Raw genomic sequence first — 20,637 nt, 5'->3', positions numbered from 1 at the left:
AGGTATATTCTTATGACTGAAAAACAATCCGTTTACATTCAACATATTTACCAAATAGGTTATTTCCCTTTATAAGGACATGTTTAAAGCTAAATAAAATACACTTTTTTATGACTTTACAGCCTAACATCATTGAAGTTTAACTGATGTTCGTCTTTGATTATAAGAATTAGATCATTTTTATATGACACTGGAGGAATGTGGCAAAACAAGGTGGAAAAGTAGCTTAGATACCCTGGCAGGATGGTTCTACAGATGAGATACCGTGCCCCTGCTCTTTGTTAATGCAGTGTGTGTCAAAATGTGCCAGCCATACTAGTTCTCTGTGTCATGCACAAAAACCAAAACGAAACCTAACAGACTTATCAGGTGATTTCTAAGAAACAGCACAATTCAAGTAATATGGGCTGAGATCACATACGTTTCACTTTCATTCAAAGCTGGGTCAGTTTTACCCAGATATGTGATGTTGGTGCTTGAGCTAAATTCCCATTGGCTCAAAGGGAGTTTGATATAAACGCCTCTCCTTGGTACACCCCTTAATTTAACTCTGGAGCTCGAGTTGGTGTCAGTGTTTCTCTTTGGATAAAGAAACATGAAGATCACCATGAAGGATTTGATATTTGTGGTTGTTCTGTGTCTACATGGCGCAGCGGCAGGTGAGTCAATAATATTTTAACTTGTTTTATTGTAAAAGAAAAAGTCATCACCTTTTTAGACTGTAGCCTACAATGTATGTGTTTTTTTGTTTGTTCTGTAGTGTATTTCGTTATGAGACATTGTAAAGGTAATTGTTTAACTAAGAAATTATGTTTAATTAACTGTTGAATTTACTGTGAAATAGCCATAGTTTCTCTCTCTCTCTCACATGCAGAGTTACAGGAAATGTGAATTGTTTTACACCAAGGCCCTTGATGGCCTGAGCTTTCAGAATCCAGGAAATGTACGTCCTTCTGCACATTGCTCTCTTATCTATCGGATGCAGAAAAGGATACAGGTATCTATCTGAGTACACACAAAATCATGAGAAACCACAAGGACCGTAGTCTAATACCCCATCCGTTGGGAGGTAAAGCCCCAGACAATGGCGAGCCTGGCCCATAAGATTAATGTAGGTAGCTTTTGGCAGATCATTTAGGTAATAGTCAAGACAGGATACTCGGAAGGAGCCTATCAAGACTCACCAATTAGAATGGGTAAGGGCCGGTGTCAGGAAGAATGTTTGACTAATCAGCTTGTCCCATTTTGGCGTTTAAAAAAAGACACCCACATGCAGAGAGGTTAGGTGTGATATGAAATTGGGAAAACTAGGTTGGCCGAGCTGGTCTGATGCAGGCATGAGTTCTTTGTCTTAAATAAAGTCCGTTTTATCCACCTCAATTCAACCTGTCTCAGAAGATTCTTTAATCTTTCAAACTGCACCTTTTTTGAATGGAAACCAGCCCAGATAATTCAGTTCGCTTTATAGTCTTAATTTGTTTAGTTCAAGGCCTCTATTGCAGATTTTTTAAACGCTTAAAAAATACATTTTATTTCTTTCTACCCAAATGATATATTTTGGGGCAACCCTGTCTCATCAAAATTACGTTCCCAGAGGACTATTCGGCATTCTCAATTACGTTTGACTGACAAACGCATTTTGTCCGTGATTACGTTTTAATGAACATATCGCAAACAAGCTCGTTCTCAGCCTAGAACTGTTCGGGATTCTCAATTACGTTTGGCTACAAAACGTATTGATTACGTTTTAATAAACATATCGCATACGTTCGTTCTCAGCCTATTTTTTTGCCATTTATTTACCTCTAGGATTATGTTTGGTTGAAGTGTGCGTTGTCTGGGCGGTTGCCTGAACTACAGCGCAGCAGGGAATTAATATGTTCCATAGATATGTTCACATGTTTCTTCATTCATTCATTCAAACAAACCAACAAACTGGTGAAGGCAATAGATGTTCCGGCATGGCCACGCCCCCTTTGGGTGGAAAACAAAGCGATTTTGACTATAATGCAAAATTGCGGTCCAAAACAGCACAAAAAGAAAACGATCAGAGGTAAATAAGTTACAATTTGACCGACAGACACAATGTTAAGATCCTTTACAACAACTCTGCCAGCTAGATAACGTTAAACTAGACTACGGAACTACACAGGGCTGCAGGGGAAATATTCTCGTTTATTCAATACAGGTGACGTCAGATGCACGCCCCTCTACAAACCAATCAATATCGAGGAATGCGAAACGAGCCTATCGGCAGCCCTGAAAGATTATAAGATTTCTAGCGAGACCTATGTACTTTATTTTCATAATATTGATATTGTGAATTCATATGATCTGTCTGAAGTCTGATAGGCTAATTCTCAAGAAATGTTCGGTACACAAATAGGCTACGTGCCAAGCTGTTGATCAACTAGACAAAATCAAAGATAGCACACACACACACACAGCTGACAAGAGCGCTCCCTCCCTCCGCCGAGTTTTTTTCCCAGAGCAAATTTTTGTTGTCAAGGGTTATCATGGTGACACAAATACGTCACACTTCAGCTAGTAAGTGCATAAACATATGTTTTGAAAACATATCTAGCGAGAAATACATCAGAATATCCTTAGGCTATATTCGGTCATTGGAAGTATCTGATCGCTATTTGGTTAGTTTGCTGACGTATTTACCACCGTTGCTATGCAATCCTACATTTCCCATCATCCTTGGCTGGGTGGACCCGTTCGACTCCTATCAGAGTGTCTGCCAATTCAGGGCGCATTCCATTTACAATTCAGGGCCTCCGCCGTAAAACCAGGGGCCTATCCGAAAACTTTTTTTTGCATAGGAAATTTCCTTTCCTATCGAGATGACCCGGAAGTGCTCGGCAGATAGGTGATCCGAATAACCAAAATGCTTAGGAAAGGCATAGGAAAGGAGCCTCGATTCATCCTTTAACCCTCCTTTAGCATAGGTTACTCCTGGCTAACCTATGCTAAAGGAAAGGAGATAGTGGTATCCCATAATCCTTTACGGCGGCAAGATTTAAAGCAACAGGCCACCGCCGGAGTTTACCGACTCTACACGAATACGAACGAGAGGTAAAACAGAAGAGAGGAGAGGAGAAGAGAGGAAGATTTAACTCGGCTAAAACAAAATACTCCCCCCCCCCCACACACACACACACAGGCTAAAGATAATAAAGAACTCATAAAAGACCAACATCATAATAGTTATTTTCGTAGCACATAATTTACACCATAAGAAAATAAAATACCAACTTCACATTTAATGAAGTTACTGGGGGCAGTTCATTTCAACATCAACACAAGTGTAGCCTCTTTTTATTCCACATGTGAATTGGGATATATGGGAGTGATTCTCACTCTGTTGGCGACAACCTGATTAAAATCAATATGAAAAGAACGCATGGATCAAACGAGCGCTTGTTGTAGTCCATTTTCGGAGAAGGAAGTTTCACGCTAGTGACTCACGTCAGCAATACTCGCCGTCGCGCAATGACGTCGGTTAGGAAAGGTGGAGTCGAATTCATTTGAAACAACGCTGTCCTTTCCTATGTTCGATAGGAAGCACCTTTCATCTCTCCTTAACCCCGATGACGTTTAGGGGTTAAGGCATAGGAAAGGAGGCTTATAGGTAAGGAGATTGGACTTTTCGGATAGGCCCCACAAGTCAGACACATTCACACTGCTGACACTTCCGTTCTGCCCTTTCATAATAAAATCACTTTACAGGAAGTAGGTTACATTATTCCCCTCCTCCGAAATGTCCCCGTTTCCACACAGAAACATCATAAGGGCCCTTAGGAATAATGGAACCACTTACAGAAACATGCTGCACTACCAAAAAATTTATAAAATAACTTAAATTGAACACATTCTGTATAGGCCTACCCTAAACCTTAAAGCATGTATCATTGTTGCCTACCCACTATTCTAGGGACACTATTTCTGTAAGAAAAATGTGTTTTATAGCCTTTGTGGTTGTATAATTTAAAGCTCCTGATCAAATATGTGGCGGATTATACATGAAATTATAAAACAATTAAATATACAGTTTAAAATGTCACTGAATAGGCTTCTTGAACTTACTAAAGCAGTACTCTACAATGCGTGTGTGTGCGCGTGTGTGCGTGTGCGTGTGTGTGTGTGTGTGTGTGTGTGTGTGTGTGTGTGTGTGTGTGTGTGTCACATCTTGTAGCCTATCCTGACAGGGATTTGGTTGTTTTCTTTTAGTTAATGATATCAAATGTTGCTATAAATTGTGCATAGCCTACACATAATATAAAACTAGGTGCATATTGATTGTGAATCCTGCAACTGAAAGTATTTGGAAGGAGTAGGCCAGTTACTCAAATGGGAGTAGTTAAAGATTGCTTTTTTCATGATTTTGACCTTAAAAGGTAGAATTTTAGGCAGTCTTATGAACAGTGCTTAATCAGTGTTTGCGGTGTGGTGTGGCAGTGTTTATTATTTTCTGCATATGCAGTTGACTCAGTATATTGTCCCCTGTCTTAATGGTAAGTGGTCTTGACGGCGGTTTGTCCACCACACACTTGGCATGATATACAGGTGAAACTCGAAAAATTAGAATATCGTGCAAAAGTTCATTCATTTCAGTAATTCAACTTTATAGGTGAAAATAATATCTTATACAGACTCATTACATACAAAGTGAGATATGTGAAGCCTTTGTTTTTTATAATTGTGATTATTATGGCTTACAGTTTATAAAAACCCCAAATTCAAAATCTCAGAAAATTAGAATATTACATAAAATCAATAAAAAAAGGATTTTAAATACAGAAATGTCGGCCCTCTAGAAAGTACAATCATGCATATGTACTAAGTACTTGGTTTAGGCCCCTTTTGCATGAATTATTGCCTAAATGCGGCGTGGCATGGATGCTATCAGCCTGTGGCACTGCTGAGGTGTTATGGAAGCCCAGGTTGCTTTGATGTGGCCTTCAGCTCGTCTGTATTGTTGGGTCTGGTGTGTATCATCTTCCTCTTGACAATAGTCCATAGTTTCTCTATGGAGTTCAGGTCAGGAGAGTTGTCTGGCCATTCATGCAGAGTAATACCATGGTCAGTCAACCAGTTACCAGTGGTTTATGGTGGCAGGTGCCAAGTCTAGCTGGAAATGGAAATTGTCATCTCCATAAAGCTTGTCAACAGACAGAAGCATGAAGTGCTCTAAAATCTTCTGGTAGATGGCTGTGTTGACTCTGGACTTGATAACACAGTGGACCAACAGCAGCAGATGACATGATACCTCAAATCATCACTGATCCAAATTAAATGTTGCGTTTCATTTGGAAATCAAGGTTCCACAGTCTAGAGGAAGAGTGGAGGGGCACAAAATCCAAGGGGCTTGAAGATCACTGTCAGGTTTCAACAGTCAGTGATGATTTGAGGCACCATGTCATCTGATGGTGTTGGTCCACTGTGTTATCAAGTCCAAAGACACCACAGCTGTCTACCAGGAGATTTTAGAGCACTTCATGCTTCGGTCTGTTGACAAGCTTTATGGAGATGCTGAATTACTTTTTCCAGCAAGACTTGACACCTGTCCACAGTGCCAAAACCACAAGTAACTGGTTGACTGACCATGGTATTACTGTGTTGATTGGCCAGACAACTCTCCTGACCTGAACCCAATAGAGAAATGATGGACTATTGTCAAGAGGAAGATGATACACACCAGACCCAACAATACAGACAAGCTGAAGGCCACTATCAAAGCAACCTGGGCTTCCATAACACCTCAGCAGTGCCACAGACTGATAGCATCCATGCCACACCGCATTTAGGCAATAATTTGTGCAAAAGGGGCCCAAACCAAGTACTTAGTACATATGCATGATTATGCTTTATAGAGGGCCGACATTTCTGTATTTAAAATCCTTTTTTTATTGATTTTATGTAATATTCTAGTTTTCTGAGATTTTGAATTTGGGGTTTTCATAAGCTGTAAGCCATAATAATCACAATTATAACAAATAAAGGCTTGAAATATCTCACTTTGAATGTAAAGCCCCTATCTCACTGGGCTGCGACAGTGTGCGACAAGTTGGAGACACAAAATTGCGACCAAACATGCAAATTAGCGACAAATTTCACATGCAGTCTCACTGAGTTGGTTCCTCACGACACGTTTGCGAATGTCCTGCCCAACACTTGCCAGGAGGTCGCATTAATGTCTCGCGAGCGTCGCACGACCGTCTAATTTTTGTCTCAAATCAGTCGCAATTTAGTTTCATAAGTCGCCAACCCCTCGCAAAGTTATCTCACATTGCTCGCACTTTCTGACTCGCGGAAACTAAATTGAGAAGGGTTTGCGACGCGTTGGAGACACCTGCGACCACTCTGAGACTGTTTTGAGACAGATTTGTCGCACACTTTTTTTTGAACATGTTCAAAATTCATGCGACAGGACTGCGCGGCTCTGCGACTCATGCGAGGAAATTGAGACCTCCGCGAACGTTTGGAGACAGTTTAGAGACTCGTTTGCGAATGAAGTCTCCAACTTGTCGCAAACAGTCGCAGCCCAGTGAGATACAGGCTTAATGAGTCTATATAATATATTAGTTTCACCATTTAGGTTGAATTACTGAAATAAATGAACTTTTGCACGATAATGAAAAAAATTCGAATTTCACCTGTATTGATAAGAGATTTATTCTTGTTCTTTTCATACGGGCAGCGACATTCCACCTGTGTATCGAGCTGGACCTGTGGTGTAGCATTGGGCGAGGAAGCCTTGACAGCGCCCTGATTTAATCTGCAAGGTTAAGATCTCTCTATAACAGTTTTTCCAATGACTCTAGCCTATTTTGTTCAAACTGCCTTTGTATTTCACATCCCTCAATTAGCACCTGTCACTTTCACATGGGCCTATTTTAATTAAATATTCAGATGATTCAGCAGATGCAAGGTGTGTCAGTTCTGTGTGCAGTTCACGGGACAGTTTACAGGGACAGGGAACAGGTGGACAGTAGTGTTATGGCATGGTAGGAGCTACACACCTCTTAAATGTAACCAAGGTTGGGAGATGGATATGGATTTTGGGAGGACCAGGAGGACTAGGCTGAATCTCCATTCTGGGAGAAGAGGTTGAGTTGATGGAGGGCTACAGAAACCTGGGCATTTAATTAAACAACAGACTGCAAATGTAACATGGAGGTTGTGCGTGGAGGGACAGAGCAGACTCTACTTCATGAGCAAATCCTTGTTAACCTGTTTAAGCCCAGTTGGTTGTGGAGATAATGATAATGCACAAGCTGCTGAAGATGATGGACAGCATCACCTTCAGCTATTTGACCACTACAGAAAGTCATTCCTGATACAATCCACAATAACTGCTGCTACAATGCCACAATTTCCCTATGGCAATAAATAAAGTACATTATCCATCTATAAGTCCATCCATCCATGCAGGTATATTTAAACAACGCCTATGCATATGGGTTCTGTATTATAATCTCTGAAGGACACACCTTTTGGTTTACTATTTCCACAAGAAAACTAATGAGCAAACAAAAAGCTTAATTTTCCATATTGGGCCTTCAAATTTATCAGAAAATCAACCTTGCGGTAAAGAACACCAACTGAATACATTGCTGGAAAGGTGCTAATGTTGAGAGTGTGAAGATTGTACAATTTTACATTTAAACACACCTACAATTCACCACCATGCTTTTGATTAGATTTAATTTATTTGCACAATAAAAACAACAAAGAACATTGGCCACAGAAATATAAAATATAAAAACATTTTTAAAAGAACATATTGTGCAGGTGAGATATATATATAAAAAAAGTTGTGAATGATATCTTACTTCAAAGATCATTTAATGTAAAATACTGAAGAAAATAAAAGTAATTTAATCCACAAGGTTATACAGAGGTAAAAAGACAAGCAAAGTGGGTATATGGTTGTAGTTTTCCTGCTTATTTAACTGTAAAGGCCACCTACAACACCTTATTCGTGATAACCATCAAACTACATCGTGCACATTTACTGAGTGACGATTGTGTTTCATTTCTCACAAACAACAATGATCATCTCACAACGATATATGCTCTTCGTAGCTCAGGGCTGCCGCTATAGGCTCGTTTCGCGTCACGTGACATTCCTCGACATTGATTGGTTTGTAGAGGGGCGTGCGTATGACGTCACCCTTCATCAGGTCGGCAATAGAGCTGTTAAGCGGAAGTCCCTTACATGGAAAGAAATGTATTATTTTCTGGTCCCAGTCATGAAATGCCTTCGATTACACATATGTTTTGTATGGATTTAGATGGTATTTTTTCGTGCAAAGAATGGAACAATTTAGCGAGTAGAAGCTGGATACGGTCAGGTTTTGTGCAGAGCGCTTTTGTGGACTACAGCTCTTCGCTGCTCTTGACGCTTATGATATACGTCACCACCACTAGCACCCGTTTAGCTCCGAAACATGGCTGTGTCAATAATGCACTTTACTGCCTTCTTTCAAGGACAAGACAAAAGTCTTCAGCGTGGCGAAAACCACTACAAAAGTGGACATGTGGAGAGTTTCACTTTCTCGAGTGGGGAGATTGTCGGCGTCACAGAGGCGACAAGACGTGTAGTTTTTTCTCGTTACATTTTTTCAAAAGCCGTCAGACGAATAATCATACAACATACCGTCAAACTCTTCACATGAAAAATTATCATTTAGACCCATACAAAACATATATGTAATCCAGGGCATTTAATGACTGGGACCAGAAAATAGTAGATTACTTTCCATAGACTCCCATTAATTTTTTTTCAGCCGATAGGTCCCATGCCCCGTAATTCCGCCACTTCCGCTTAACAGCTCTATACGTCATCTAGACGGAACTCTCGTGGCAATACTCAAAGACAGCGCGATCATTCAAAATAAGCGTTATAGCTCAAATCTGCAATGTCCTGAGCTGTTGTGTGGTTTACAAAGTAAAAAACAAACATCATGGTTTTATTCCTTTGCCAAGCCCCCAAAAATTCCCCTAAAGAAGGGCTGTGTATGACAGCAGGAAGCTCCCGGCTGCGCTCTGCATTCAGTGGGAGTTTGCTATCGTAAAGAACAATTAGTTCACGTGTAATCAGCTTACATTAGCCCCTTTTACACAGCCAGTGAAAGCCGGGAATATGCCGGCCTTTCGGCCCTCCGCCCTGCTGTGTAAATGCGACAGTTGCGGAACGAGGGAAGAAAGGTGCGAGTGATCGTTCCGGGAATTTTACTACCTCGGGGGGTAGTAAGATTCCCGACACGATCAGTTCCGCCTCTCTGTTTAAATGCTCCAGCTTGTTGTTGCGGAACAGGGGGGCGTTTGACGTTCCATAGTCTACGTTCTAAACATGCGACCATGTTAGCAGTTGAAGGACGTGTGTTTAACATTAACCACGGCGGCCTGATGTCCCGTAAAAATCACCAAATAAAAGGAACGGTGTATAATCTAGCTGATCATAAGGTCCGTTGCTCAATCCAAACCCCCGCGCTTCATTTTGCAGAGTGTATGAGTCTATTTCTGCCCAGGAGAAGTTGTACAATGGAAAGCTAGGCTAGGCTAAGTAAGGGATAAAGTATAGCGAACGGGTCACTTGCTAGAAATAAAGACCGACAAGCTGAAGCAGGAGCCCGACGCGCAGCGGAGGGCTCTTGTTCAGCTTGAAGGTCGACCTAGTAACGGGGGAATAGTCTGCTCGCCCCGCTAGACTGTCTGCTTCAGCTGACTGAAGGCTCCGGCTCAGCTGTTAGCCACAGAGCTACTGTTTTGCTAACACATTCCGCCGCCGCTATTATTATCCTAAGTCTGAGCGTATATCCACACTTTATTTCTGTCTACAGTAACGTGACTTCACACACTGTGTGTATGTGTATGTCTGATTGGCAGATCGCTGGCCTCACAAAGAGACTCGCTCACAACCAACCTGTCACACACACACACACACACACACAGAGGTGAAGCGGTCGGATTGATTTAGTCAGTTTGGTTAACTGTCCCAGTGCTGTTGGACTCAGCGCGTAGCGAGATCAACTGGCACATCGTGGGGACAGTAAAATACGGCCCTCTTACTGCAAGCTCCAGCACTTCTGCTCTCAATTCACCGGCCATTGTTGTTGTTGTAAAGCAGCTGACCGGCGCGGCGCTAAATGTTTACGTCACACCTGACGCTGTTTACAAGCACCTCTTTCATTCCGGAGCGCTGTGTAAAAGGGACTACTGATGCGCCAGCAGGCCGGCGTTGCTTGGTTCTGTGTAAATAACACAGAAGCAAGCAAAGCCGGCATATTGGAGTGATGTTGTTCCGTCAATATGCCGCAATCTCTGTGTAAAAGAGGCTATAGAGACTCAATGAGGTGAATATATACATCACGGCATGATATCTCTGGCCAATGGGTCGGATCATTGCGCCAGATTGATGCTGAGAGACTAGACACACATATGGTTTTAGATTGATCAAATTAATCATTTATAAGTGTCTTTAACGTTATCCAGCTGGCTGAGTTGTTGTAAAGGATCTTAACATTGTGTCTGTCGGTCAAATTGTAACTTATTTACCTTTGATCGTTTTCTTGCTGTTTTGGACCGCAATGTTGCATTATAGTCAAAATCGCTTTGTTTTCCACCCAAAGGGGACGTGGCCATGTCGGAACGTCTATTGCCTTCACCAGTTTGTTGGTTTGTTTGAATGAATGAATGAAGAAACATGTGAACATATCTATGGAACATAGGCTATTAATTTCCTGCAGCGCTGTAGTTCAGGCAGCCGCCCAGACAACGCACACTTCAACCAAACACAATCCTAGAGGTAAATAAATGGCAAAAAATAGGCTGATAACGAACGTATGCGATATGTTTTTGTATTGATTACGTTTTGTAGCCAAACGTAATTGAGAATCCCGAACAGTTCTAGGCTGAGAACGAGCTTGTTTGCGATATGTTCATTAAAACGTAATCACGGACAAAATACGTTTGTCAGTCAAACGTAATTGAGAATGCCGAATAGTCCTCTGGGAACATAATTTTGATGAGACAGGGTTGTTTGGGGCCTTTATTGGAGTGTATTCGATCAGGAAGACCATTGACTACGCAGGGCCAAATATAACTCATAAAAAAAGAAAACAAAAAAAAACTGTTTCTAAGAAAAAGTGTTTTGTTGTTAAGTAGGCCTAATAGTCCAGGCAAAATAACGTTTTAGGATAGACTAATTGTAAAATAACTTTTTTCAGCTCAGATCATTTCTATGAGGTGTCCAGAACAACATACTAAAAGTCCTAAGAAATCCTAGTTGAGGAAATATGTTTAATTCTCATCAATCCAAGATGTTTGCCAATAAGGCGAGACAACAATACACCCCAATGCATTGGGCTATTTTTTCCTTTACTCCTATCAAAACGTTTACACAATAAAAGTACCAATGAAAAGTAAAATTTTTTGAAAATGAATATTAATTAATATAAAAATTAGCTATAACCTAATCGAACATGCCAAACATGCACCCAAATAGGCTTAATTTTTTCCTTTACTCTTACCACAACAAAACTTTACATAGTAAAAGTATACATGAACAGTAACTTTTTTGCATTACAAGTTTCTTTTGAAATGAATTTGAATATGCACATGAGCTCCACACTTACTGAATATCCAATCATCCTACTATCAATGGGTGATGGCAATACTGCTTTTAGACTGGCCTCTAACTTGAAAACTGCCTGGCTTGGTAGTACCTGCAAGGGGTATAACCTTGGTCTTCAGGGTCACGGAGGCACACACCTCCCCACCACGACAAGCTAGCATCAACAGGGGTGTTTTTGTGTGTGTGTTTTTATTTATCTATTTTTTTTTGTGGTTATTATGGTTCAGACAGCGGCCGCGGTGCTGTATGTTACGTTAACATGCTCACTTTTGGTGAATTTAGGAGCAAAATACAGATGCAATCAGACAAGGTTTAGTAAAATAAACACCTACAACGAATATGTTGGACCTTTTATTCATACTTGGTCTTCATGGAAGCACACAAGCCTCCCCACCACGACAAGCTAGCATCAACGGGTGTTTTTTTGTGTGTGTGTTTTTATTTTTATTTTATTTTTTAATCTAGCCTGGATCCTCGACCCCTTGAGGAATCACATTGTCAGAAATGTGCATTGGCCAATGCTGTATGTTACATTAGAATGCTCACTTTTGGCGAACTTAGGAGCAAAATACAGATGCAATCAGACAAGGTTTAGTAAAATAAACACCTAAAACGTATATTTTGGACCTTTTATTCATACTAGTATGAAAGAAGACATGTTATGGAAGCTAAATAGACACAAATCTCAAAATTGACCAGTGCTTAAATAACAATGTTTTTGCCTGCCGTGTCTCGCCTTAAAGCAGCTCCGAGTAACATTTAAATATCTTTTAAACAGCCTCATGTTTCCTCTCATAATCATAAATTATTATAATTTAACAGCAAACGAGACCATCAGTGCAAAGAAAGACGTTTTTATATAGTTTTTATTACTGCATTTGATCTGGTCGTACACCCAGTCCGATTTTCGGTTCACGCGTGCATGCTCTATGGTCACATTTCCGTATTGGTCGCAGATTTCAGTGTGGCGCAGGAACGCGATTTGAGAAGCCTATCACTCCAGGTGAGGGAAGGGGAGCGGGAGCCTTGTTTGAGACAGTTGTTTGTCGTCATAATGACTGATAACGGGGCTGAACCATCAAAGAAAAAAAAGAGAATGCAATGAAGAAAAGCTAAAAGGGAGAGTGATATAGGCTTCGGGCGGGACGAGGGCATTGCCAAGCAACGTGTATACAATTTCACGAGAGCAAACTAGACTGCAGTGTTTACTCCTAAATGAATGAGCAGTTGGTACTAACACAAAGTTTGCTTTGCTTCACCATCATCAGATAACCATTATCTGAAATAGTCATTATTTACATCAACAACACAAACACATTACCTCATCGTGATCCATACTAACTGCCGTCTCTCGTTAATTCGCTTTCTGTGAGGACACGTAATCTTTCAGCTCCGTGAGAGAGAGTAGTTAGGTGACACTCCTGCATCAACTCATTGCAATCAGGTGTGTGTAGCACTGACTGGCATTAGTTTATGCAGTGTCACTAACCACTCTCACAGAGCCGAAAAGAGTCCTCACACTTTCAACACACGGACATGCACTATATTGCGCCCTTCTCAGTTCACACTGGCACGCCTGGCACGCGCTAGAAAACAGCTTTGCGACAGCGGGCGTCGTAAAAATACTACCGCTTTTGTTCAAAGGGGTCGCCAACGTGCCATGTTACTCGTAGTGGCTTTAACATCATATTATGCAAATGTAAGTTATCATACACAAAAAGGAATACAATGTTTTGGTCTAGATAATTGATAGCTAATAATTGAATCAGTTTATCTGGGAGGTAATCCGAGGTGATCATGTCATGTTCACATCCATGCACAGTGTGTTTTGAGTTTATTTAAAAACATTTGGAAATGGGGCTGCCCTCAGTTGCCCATGCACTGTGTATAGTCTATACAGCCTATTTCAGCCTCGTCTGTGAAAAAACAGATAGCTGGACAACAGAGTTCTTCTGCTTTGTTCCTCTCACTGCATTTTTTGCATTCATTATATTACAGAGAAATATGTCCCATAAAAGAAAAAGAGCATCAAGCCCAACCCAGAGGACCCTCCATAATATTTTATTTTTAATTTATATTTTTATGGAAAATCCATGTGTTTTGAAGCTTCAATAGCTTCTAATTCATCCAACACAGTGTCTCCAAATTATTTGTTCACACAACATTCCTCAGAATTAGCCTCTTAATTTTCCTCTCAAAGTGCACCAAATCCATAGCCTGGTGCTACCAGACCATCGTACTTCATTTCATTTGTACAGAAGGTCTGGCAGTGCTGTAATTGGCAAACGTTCACTCATGGAGGCGGGTGTCTGTTAAAGTTTAAAACTATTGGATCTGCCCAGTGCCACTCTGGATTAGCTAACCAATCGCATAACCTTTGGTCGTCACGTGTGTCATGAGCCGGCTTCTGGCAACTGAAACTGGAGCGCGACTTCAACGTCATCGTTCTCAGCCACTCGCTCTGTTCGCTGATTGGACCGGCTGTCGAATCTCCGGCAAAACTGGGAAATGGGCTGTACACCCAGACTGACTACTGAAGGGAAAATAAAATTTGGCCGGAAGTAGGCGGGCGGGCGGAGCCAAGCTACCAAATCCATGCATTTCACTTCAAAAGACAGTTTCAAAAACATAAAATTTGTCATCATCATCATCATCATCTTCAACCGCTTATCCGAAATCGGGTCGCGGGGGCAGCAGCTTGAGCGGGGAACCCCAAACTTCCCTTTCCCGGGCCACATCAACCAGCTCTGACTGGGGGATCCCGAGGCGTTCCCAGGCGAGTGTGGAGATATAATCTCTCCACCTAGTCCTGGGTCTTCCCCGAGGCCTCCTTCCAGCTGGACGCTCCTGGAACACCTCCCTAGGGATGCGCCCTGGGGGCATCTTTACCAGATGCCCGAACCACCTCAACTGGCTCCTTTCAACGCAAAGGAGTGGCGGCTCTGCCCGAGTTCCTCACGAATGACTGAGCTTCTCACCCTATCGCTAAGGGAGACGCCAGCCACTCTCCTGAGAAAGCCCATTTCGGCCGCTTGTACCCGCGATCTCGTTCTTTCGGTCATTACCCAGCCTTCATGACCATAGGTGAGGGTAGGAACAAAGATCGACCGGTAGATCGAAAGCTTTGCCTTACGACTCAGCTCTCTTTTCGTCACAACAGTGCGGTAAAGCCTATGCAAAACCGCCCCTGCTGCTCCGATTCTCCGGCCAATCTCACGTTCCATTGTTCCCTCACTCGAAAACAAGACCCCGAGATACTTGAACTCCTTCACTTGGGGTAAGGACTCATTCCCTACCTGTAGTAGACAATCCATCGGTTTCCTGCTGAGCACCATGGCCTCAGATTTAGAGGTGCTGATCCTCATCCTAACCGCTTCACACTCGGCTGCGAACCGATCCAATGAGAGCTGAAGGTCACAGGCCGATGATGCCATCAGAACCACATCATCCGCAAACAGCAGAGATGAGATCCTCAGCCCACCAAACTGCAACCCCTTGATATCCTGTCCATGAATATCACAAACAGGATTGGTGATAAAGCGCAGCCCTGGCGGAGGCCAACCCCCAACGGAAACGAGTCCGACTTACTACCGAGAACCCGTACACAGCTCTCGCTTTGAGCGTACAGAGATTGGATGGCCCTGAGAAGGGACCCCCTCACTCCATACTCCCGCAGCACCCCCCACAGTATCTCCCGGGGAACCCGGTCATAAGCCTTCTCCAGATCTACAAAACACATGTAGACTGGATGAGCAAACTCCCAAGCTCCCTCTAGGATCCTTGCGAGAGTGAAGAGCTGGACCGTTGTTCCACGGCCAGGACGGAATCCGCATTGTTCCTCTTTAATCTGAGGTTCGACTATCGGCCGAACCCTCCTTTCCAGCACCTTGGAGTAGACTTTGCCGGGGAGGCTGAGAAGTGTGATACCGCGGTAGTTGGCACACACTCTCTGGTCCCCCTTTTTGAAAATAGGAACCACCACCCCGGTCTGCCACTCCTTCGGCACTGTACCCGACTTCCACGCAATGTTGAAGAGGCGTGTCATCCAAGACAGCCCCTCCACACCCATTGCTTTCAGCATTTCTGGACGGATCTCATCAACCCCCGGGGCTTTGCCACTGTGGAGTTGTTTGACTACCTCAGTGACTTCCACCAGGGAAATTGATGATGATCCCCCATCAGCCTCCAGCTCTGCCTCCAACATAGAGGGTGTGTTAGTCGGATTCAGGAGTTCCTCAAAGTGCTCCTTCCACCGACCGACCACCTCCTCAGTTGAGGTCAACAGCGTCCCATCCTTACTGTACACAGCTTGGATGGTTCCCCGACCGAAAGTCCTTCTCCATGGTTTCTCCGAACTTCTCCCACACCTGCTGCTTTGCCTCTGTCACGGCAGAGGCTGCAGCCCTTCGGGCCTGTCGGTTCCTTGCAACTGCCTCAGGAGTCCCCCGAGATAACATATCCCGGAAGCACTCCTTCTTCAGTCGGACGACTTCCCTGACCACCGAGGTCCACCACGGCGTTCGAGGGTTACCGCCCCTTGAGGCACCTAAGACCTTGAGACCACAGCTGCCTGCCGCGGCTTCAGCAATGGAAGTTGTGAACATCGACCACTCGGGTTCAATGCCCCCAACCTCCACAGGGATGCTAGAAAAGCTCTGCCGGAGGTGCGAATTAAAGATCTCTTGAACAGGGGCCTCCGCCAGACATTCCCAGTTCACCCGCACTACCCGTTTGGGCTTACCAGGTCGGTCCAGAGTCTTCCCCCACCCTTTGACCCAACTCACAACCAGATGGTGATCAGTTGACAGCTCCGCCCCTCTCTTCACCCGAGTGTCCAAAACATGCGGCCTTAGATCAGATGATACGATCACGAAATCGATCATCGACCTTCGGCCTAGGGTGCTCTGGTACCATGTACACTTATGAGCATCCTTATGTTCGAACATGGTGTTCGTTATAGATAAACCATGACCAGCACAGAAGTCTAACAACAAACGACCACTCGGGTTCAGATCGGGGAGGCCGTTCCTCCCAATCACGCCTCTCCAGGTGTCTCCATCATTGCCCACGTGCGCGTTAAAGTCTCCCAGCAGAACTATGGAGTCCCCTACCGGAGCCCCATGCAGGACTCCGTTCAGGGTCTCCAAGAAGGCCGAATACTCCGAACTGCTGTTCGGTGCATACGCACAGACAACAGTCAGAGTCTTCCCCCCCACAACCCGGAGGCGTAGGGAGGCGACCCTCTCGTCCACCGGGGTAAACTCCAACGTAGTAGCGCCCAGCCGGGGGCTCGTGAGTATCCCCACACCGGCCCGGCGCCTCACACCTTGGGCAACTCCAGAGAAGAATAGAGTCCAACCCCTATCCAGAAGTACGGTTCCAGAGCCAAGACTGTGCGTGGAGGTAAGCCCCACCAGATCTAATTGGTAGCGCTCCACCTCCCGCACCAGTTCCGGCTCCTTCCCCCACAGCGAGGTGACGTTCCACGTCCCCAAAGCCAGCCTCTGCCGCCCGGGTCTGGTCCGTCATGGTCCCCGCCCTTCACTGCCAACCATTAGACAGCGCACCCGACCCCAGCGGTTCCTCTGAATCAGTGGGCCCATCAGTTGTAGAGGGAGTTTGTGCCACGTAGCTTCTTCGGGCTGTGCCCGGCCGGGCCCCGTGGCAGACCCGGCCACCAGACGCTCGCAGACGGGCCCCCTTTCTGGGCGTTGCTCCAGACGGGGGCCCCGGGCTTCCTCCGGGCAGAGTCACACTTCCTCTTGCTTGATCTTCCATGGGGTCTTTGTGAACCATTCTTAGTCTGGCCCCTCACCTGAGACCACTTTGCCTTGGGAGACCCTACCAGGAGCACTAGGCTCCGGACAACACAGCTCTCAGGTTCACAGGGGCACACAAACCTCTCCACCACGGTAAGGTGATGGTTCCCGGTGGGGCAAAGTCTGTAGCCTAATGCCCCTTTCACACCGCCGCAAAATTGGAGCTAGTCCAGAGCTAGTTCCGAGCTAGTGCAGAGCTACTGGTATTAGGCTGTAACCACTTTTGAACTGGCCCCAGCACCAGTCCTGAACTGGCTCTTGGTTCCTGTTGGTGTGAAAGGGGTATTAGAGGTTAAAATAACATTACAGTCAATAGGAGAGCGGATGCGTTTTCTCATCATCATCATCATTCTGTAGGTCTGACAGCTTAGGTAGGCATATTCGCTGAAAGGTGACAGATTTGTCTACGTTTTGATGTATGAAATGTTCATGAGAAGTTTAAGGTGTAGTAAAAGATGAAATAATTTTGTGAAAATATTTTGAAGAAGCTGAACAACAGCAGAGCTAGACTGCGTGCACTCAAAAGCCACGTTCAGATCAAAGATTCACTTTGCAATGAGACGCAACTGCAACTGCTCGCAACGAGCTGGCCTGGACGTTCTAAAACTGGACCTTGCAATTTGACATGTTGAATCTTCTGCGACTCCTTGCAACGGCTTGCAAGGCACTGCAACGAGCAGTTCACACTGACACTGCTGCGATTTCTCCCGTGTGACGTTCTAAAACCGTCTTGTTGCAAGTCGTTGTAAGGTGAATCTTTGGTCTGAACTGGGCTTACGGAGCACAAGTCTAAAAGGAGCTGGAAGGAGCACAAAACTTAAATTGTGTTCTTTCAAAAACCATTTAATATTTTAAAATGTGCAAGCCCAATGTCTTGTGACTTGTTTAAAGGTTGAATGGAGTCTGTAGCTTAAAGTATGCCAGAGGAGTAGCATTTCAAAGGAGGTGAAGTTTTAGAGGATTTAAAGGCTGCTCCCATCCACTTCAGTGTTAATAATTTGTTAAAAAGCTGAATATTTTAAACAGTTTAAAAGTTACAAAAAAGTTGAAAGAAGTCCACACAAGAGCTAAAATGGCTGAACATTTTGAGATTTGAATGGTTGAAATAGCTGAAGATTTGAAGGAGTTACAGAGAGCAAAAAAACATACGGAATACAAATAAAAACTAGAAATGCAATTCCTGAAGAAATTGCGGTGTGAATGCTGCGCTGCTGAACTGAAGCTGATGCTGAATAAACTTCACTGTTGAATGTTGATGAAGAACGAAGGATGAATATATCTGAATGAACAGAATGGTTGAAAAATAGAATGTTTGAAAAATGTGGAATATTTGGAAGTTTGAATGGACTTTCTAGCTGAATTGAGGAATGAATTATGACCTTGAACTATGACCTCCAAAATGTAATCAGTTCATCTTTGAGTCAGAATCAACATTTGTACAAAATTTGAAGAAAAACCGTGGAAGCGTTCATGAGATAATAAAGTCACAAAAGGCAATGTCACAGTGACCTTGAAATTTGAACTTTGACCTCTAAACTCTTGTGATGTCATCTCTGAGTCATAATAAACAAAATTTGAAGAAAATCCGGTGAAGTCTAAAATTTGGTGTTGGAACGGGGAATCGAACCCCCAACCCTGTGTTCAGCTCAATCAGGATACTACCATGTAATGCCCTGAATGCTTTCAGCATTCACACCAATAAATACGGTGAATATCAAAGCTGTGAATGCTTTCAGCATTCACACCAATAAAGATTAGGATAACAATGGTGCGAATGCTGGAAGCTAAGGTGTTGAGTGGAGTGTTCCTACTGAACTGTCAATAATAAGTGACAGTGCCATGAACAGGCTGCTGTCAGAATCATAACCCTTGGGAAAATGCCCTTTCTGATGAGGGAAACAATCTCATCGGCATGCGGTAACCCCTGCTCATTAACCTCAAGACAAAACATTAGAGAAGTTCCATTCATGGATAATTTGTTGTTCAAGGTCTAGCAAACTGTTACCAAGAGTTCAGACACAGAATAATACATTTTCCCTGCCATCACATTTATCCAGTTTTATTTTTTTTTCAATACAGAGCAAAATCAGGAGCTGAGGATAGTCATGGTGGGGAAAACTGGGGCTGGCAAGAGCACCACTGGGAACACCATTCTGGGACGACAGTGCTTTGAAACAAAGTTCAGTGCAACGTCTATTACTATAGACAGTGCTAAGGGTAAAGCTACGGTGTATGGGCAGCAGGTTGCTGTCATTGACACCCCAGGTCTGTTTGACACCAGGTTTGGCAAGAACAAAACAGCTAAAGATATATCCCAGTGCATCTCTTACTCTTCTCCTGGACCCCATGTGTTCCTAGTGATCATCAGACTGGGTAGATTCACTGAAGAGGAAAAGAACACAGTGCAAAGGATCCAAGAAATCTTTGGTGATGCAGCAGACAAATACAGCATGGTTCTCTTTACTCATGGTTACCTTCTTGAATCCACTATTGAGGAGTTCTTGGCTGGGAGCTCAGACCTGCAGGAACTCGTGGCCAGATGTAACGGCCAGTACCATGTCTTTTATAATAAGGATCATTCTCAAGTCCCCGAGCTGCTCCAGAAGATCAGAAATATAGTTCAGAGGAACGGAGGAAGCCACTACACCAACGACATGTTCCAAGAGGCAGAGAAGATCCTCCAAGAGAAGACACAAAGCATCTTGAAAGAGAAAGAAGAGCAAATACGGAAAGAAAAAGAGGAACTGGAGAAGAAACTAATGGAACAACACGAAAAGCAGATGTTGAAAGTTAAGGAACAATTACAGGCTGAGAGAGAGAAAGAGAGAGAGCAGGAGAAGAAAGATAGAGAGGAGGAGAGGAAGCAGGACAATAAAGAGAGAGAGGAGGAGAAGAGTAAGTGGAAGCAGGAGATGTATGCTTTGAAGAAAGAAGAAAGAGAGAGGGAAGCAGAGAGGCAGAAGAATCGGGAAGACGACAACAACAGGATAAAAGAATTGGAGGAAAGGTTTGAAAGAGAACTGAGTGAGGAAAAGAAGAAGTTACAGTACAGATATGAAGTTGAGGCCAGAGAGAGAGCTGAGAGTTCCAATCCAATACTGAACTTTGTCTGTGCAGTTGTGGGGGCGATATTCTCTTTTTTGATGTGATTTTATACTTCTTTAGGCATGA

General features: G+C 43.6%; 1 protein-coding gene across 1 annotated transcript; it reads left to right on the top strand.

Moving 5' to 3' along the window:
* Nucleotides 1–19,343: 19,343 nt before the first annotated feature.
* LOC307265032 (GTPase IMAP family member 9-like) lies at nucleotides 19,344–20,637 on the top strand (the record flags this gene model as incomplete). The annotated part of the gene is made up of 3 exons (XM_080046602.1): nucleotides 19,344–19,383; nucleotides 19,546–20,531; nucleotides 20,632–20,637. 3 exons carry the CDS (start codon nucleotides 19,344–19,346, stop codon nucleotides 20,635–20,637), a joined length of 1,032 nt encoding a protein of 343 aa, XP_079902728.1.

Source organism: Ammodytes marinus (assembly GCF_949987685.1).
Source record: "Ammodytes marinus genome assembly, chromosome: 18".
NCBI classification, from domain to species: domain Eukaryota; kingdom Metazoa; phylum Chordata; class Actinopteri; order Uranoscopiformes; family Ammodytidae; genus Ammodytes; species Ammodytes marinus.
The sequence above is the reverse complement of the archived record's forward strand: the minus strand, read 5'-3'. Positions and strand labels throughout refer to the sequence as shown.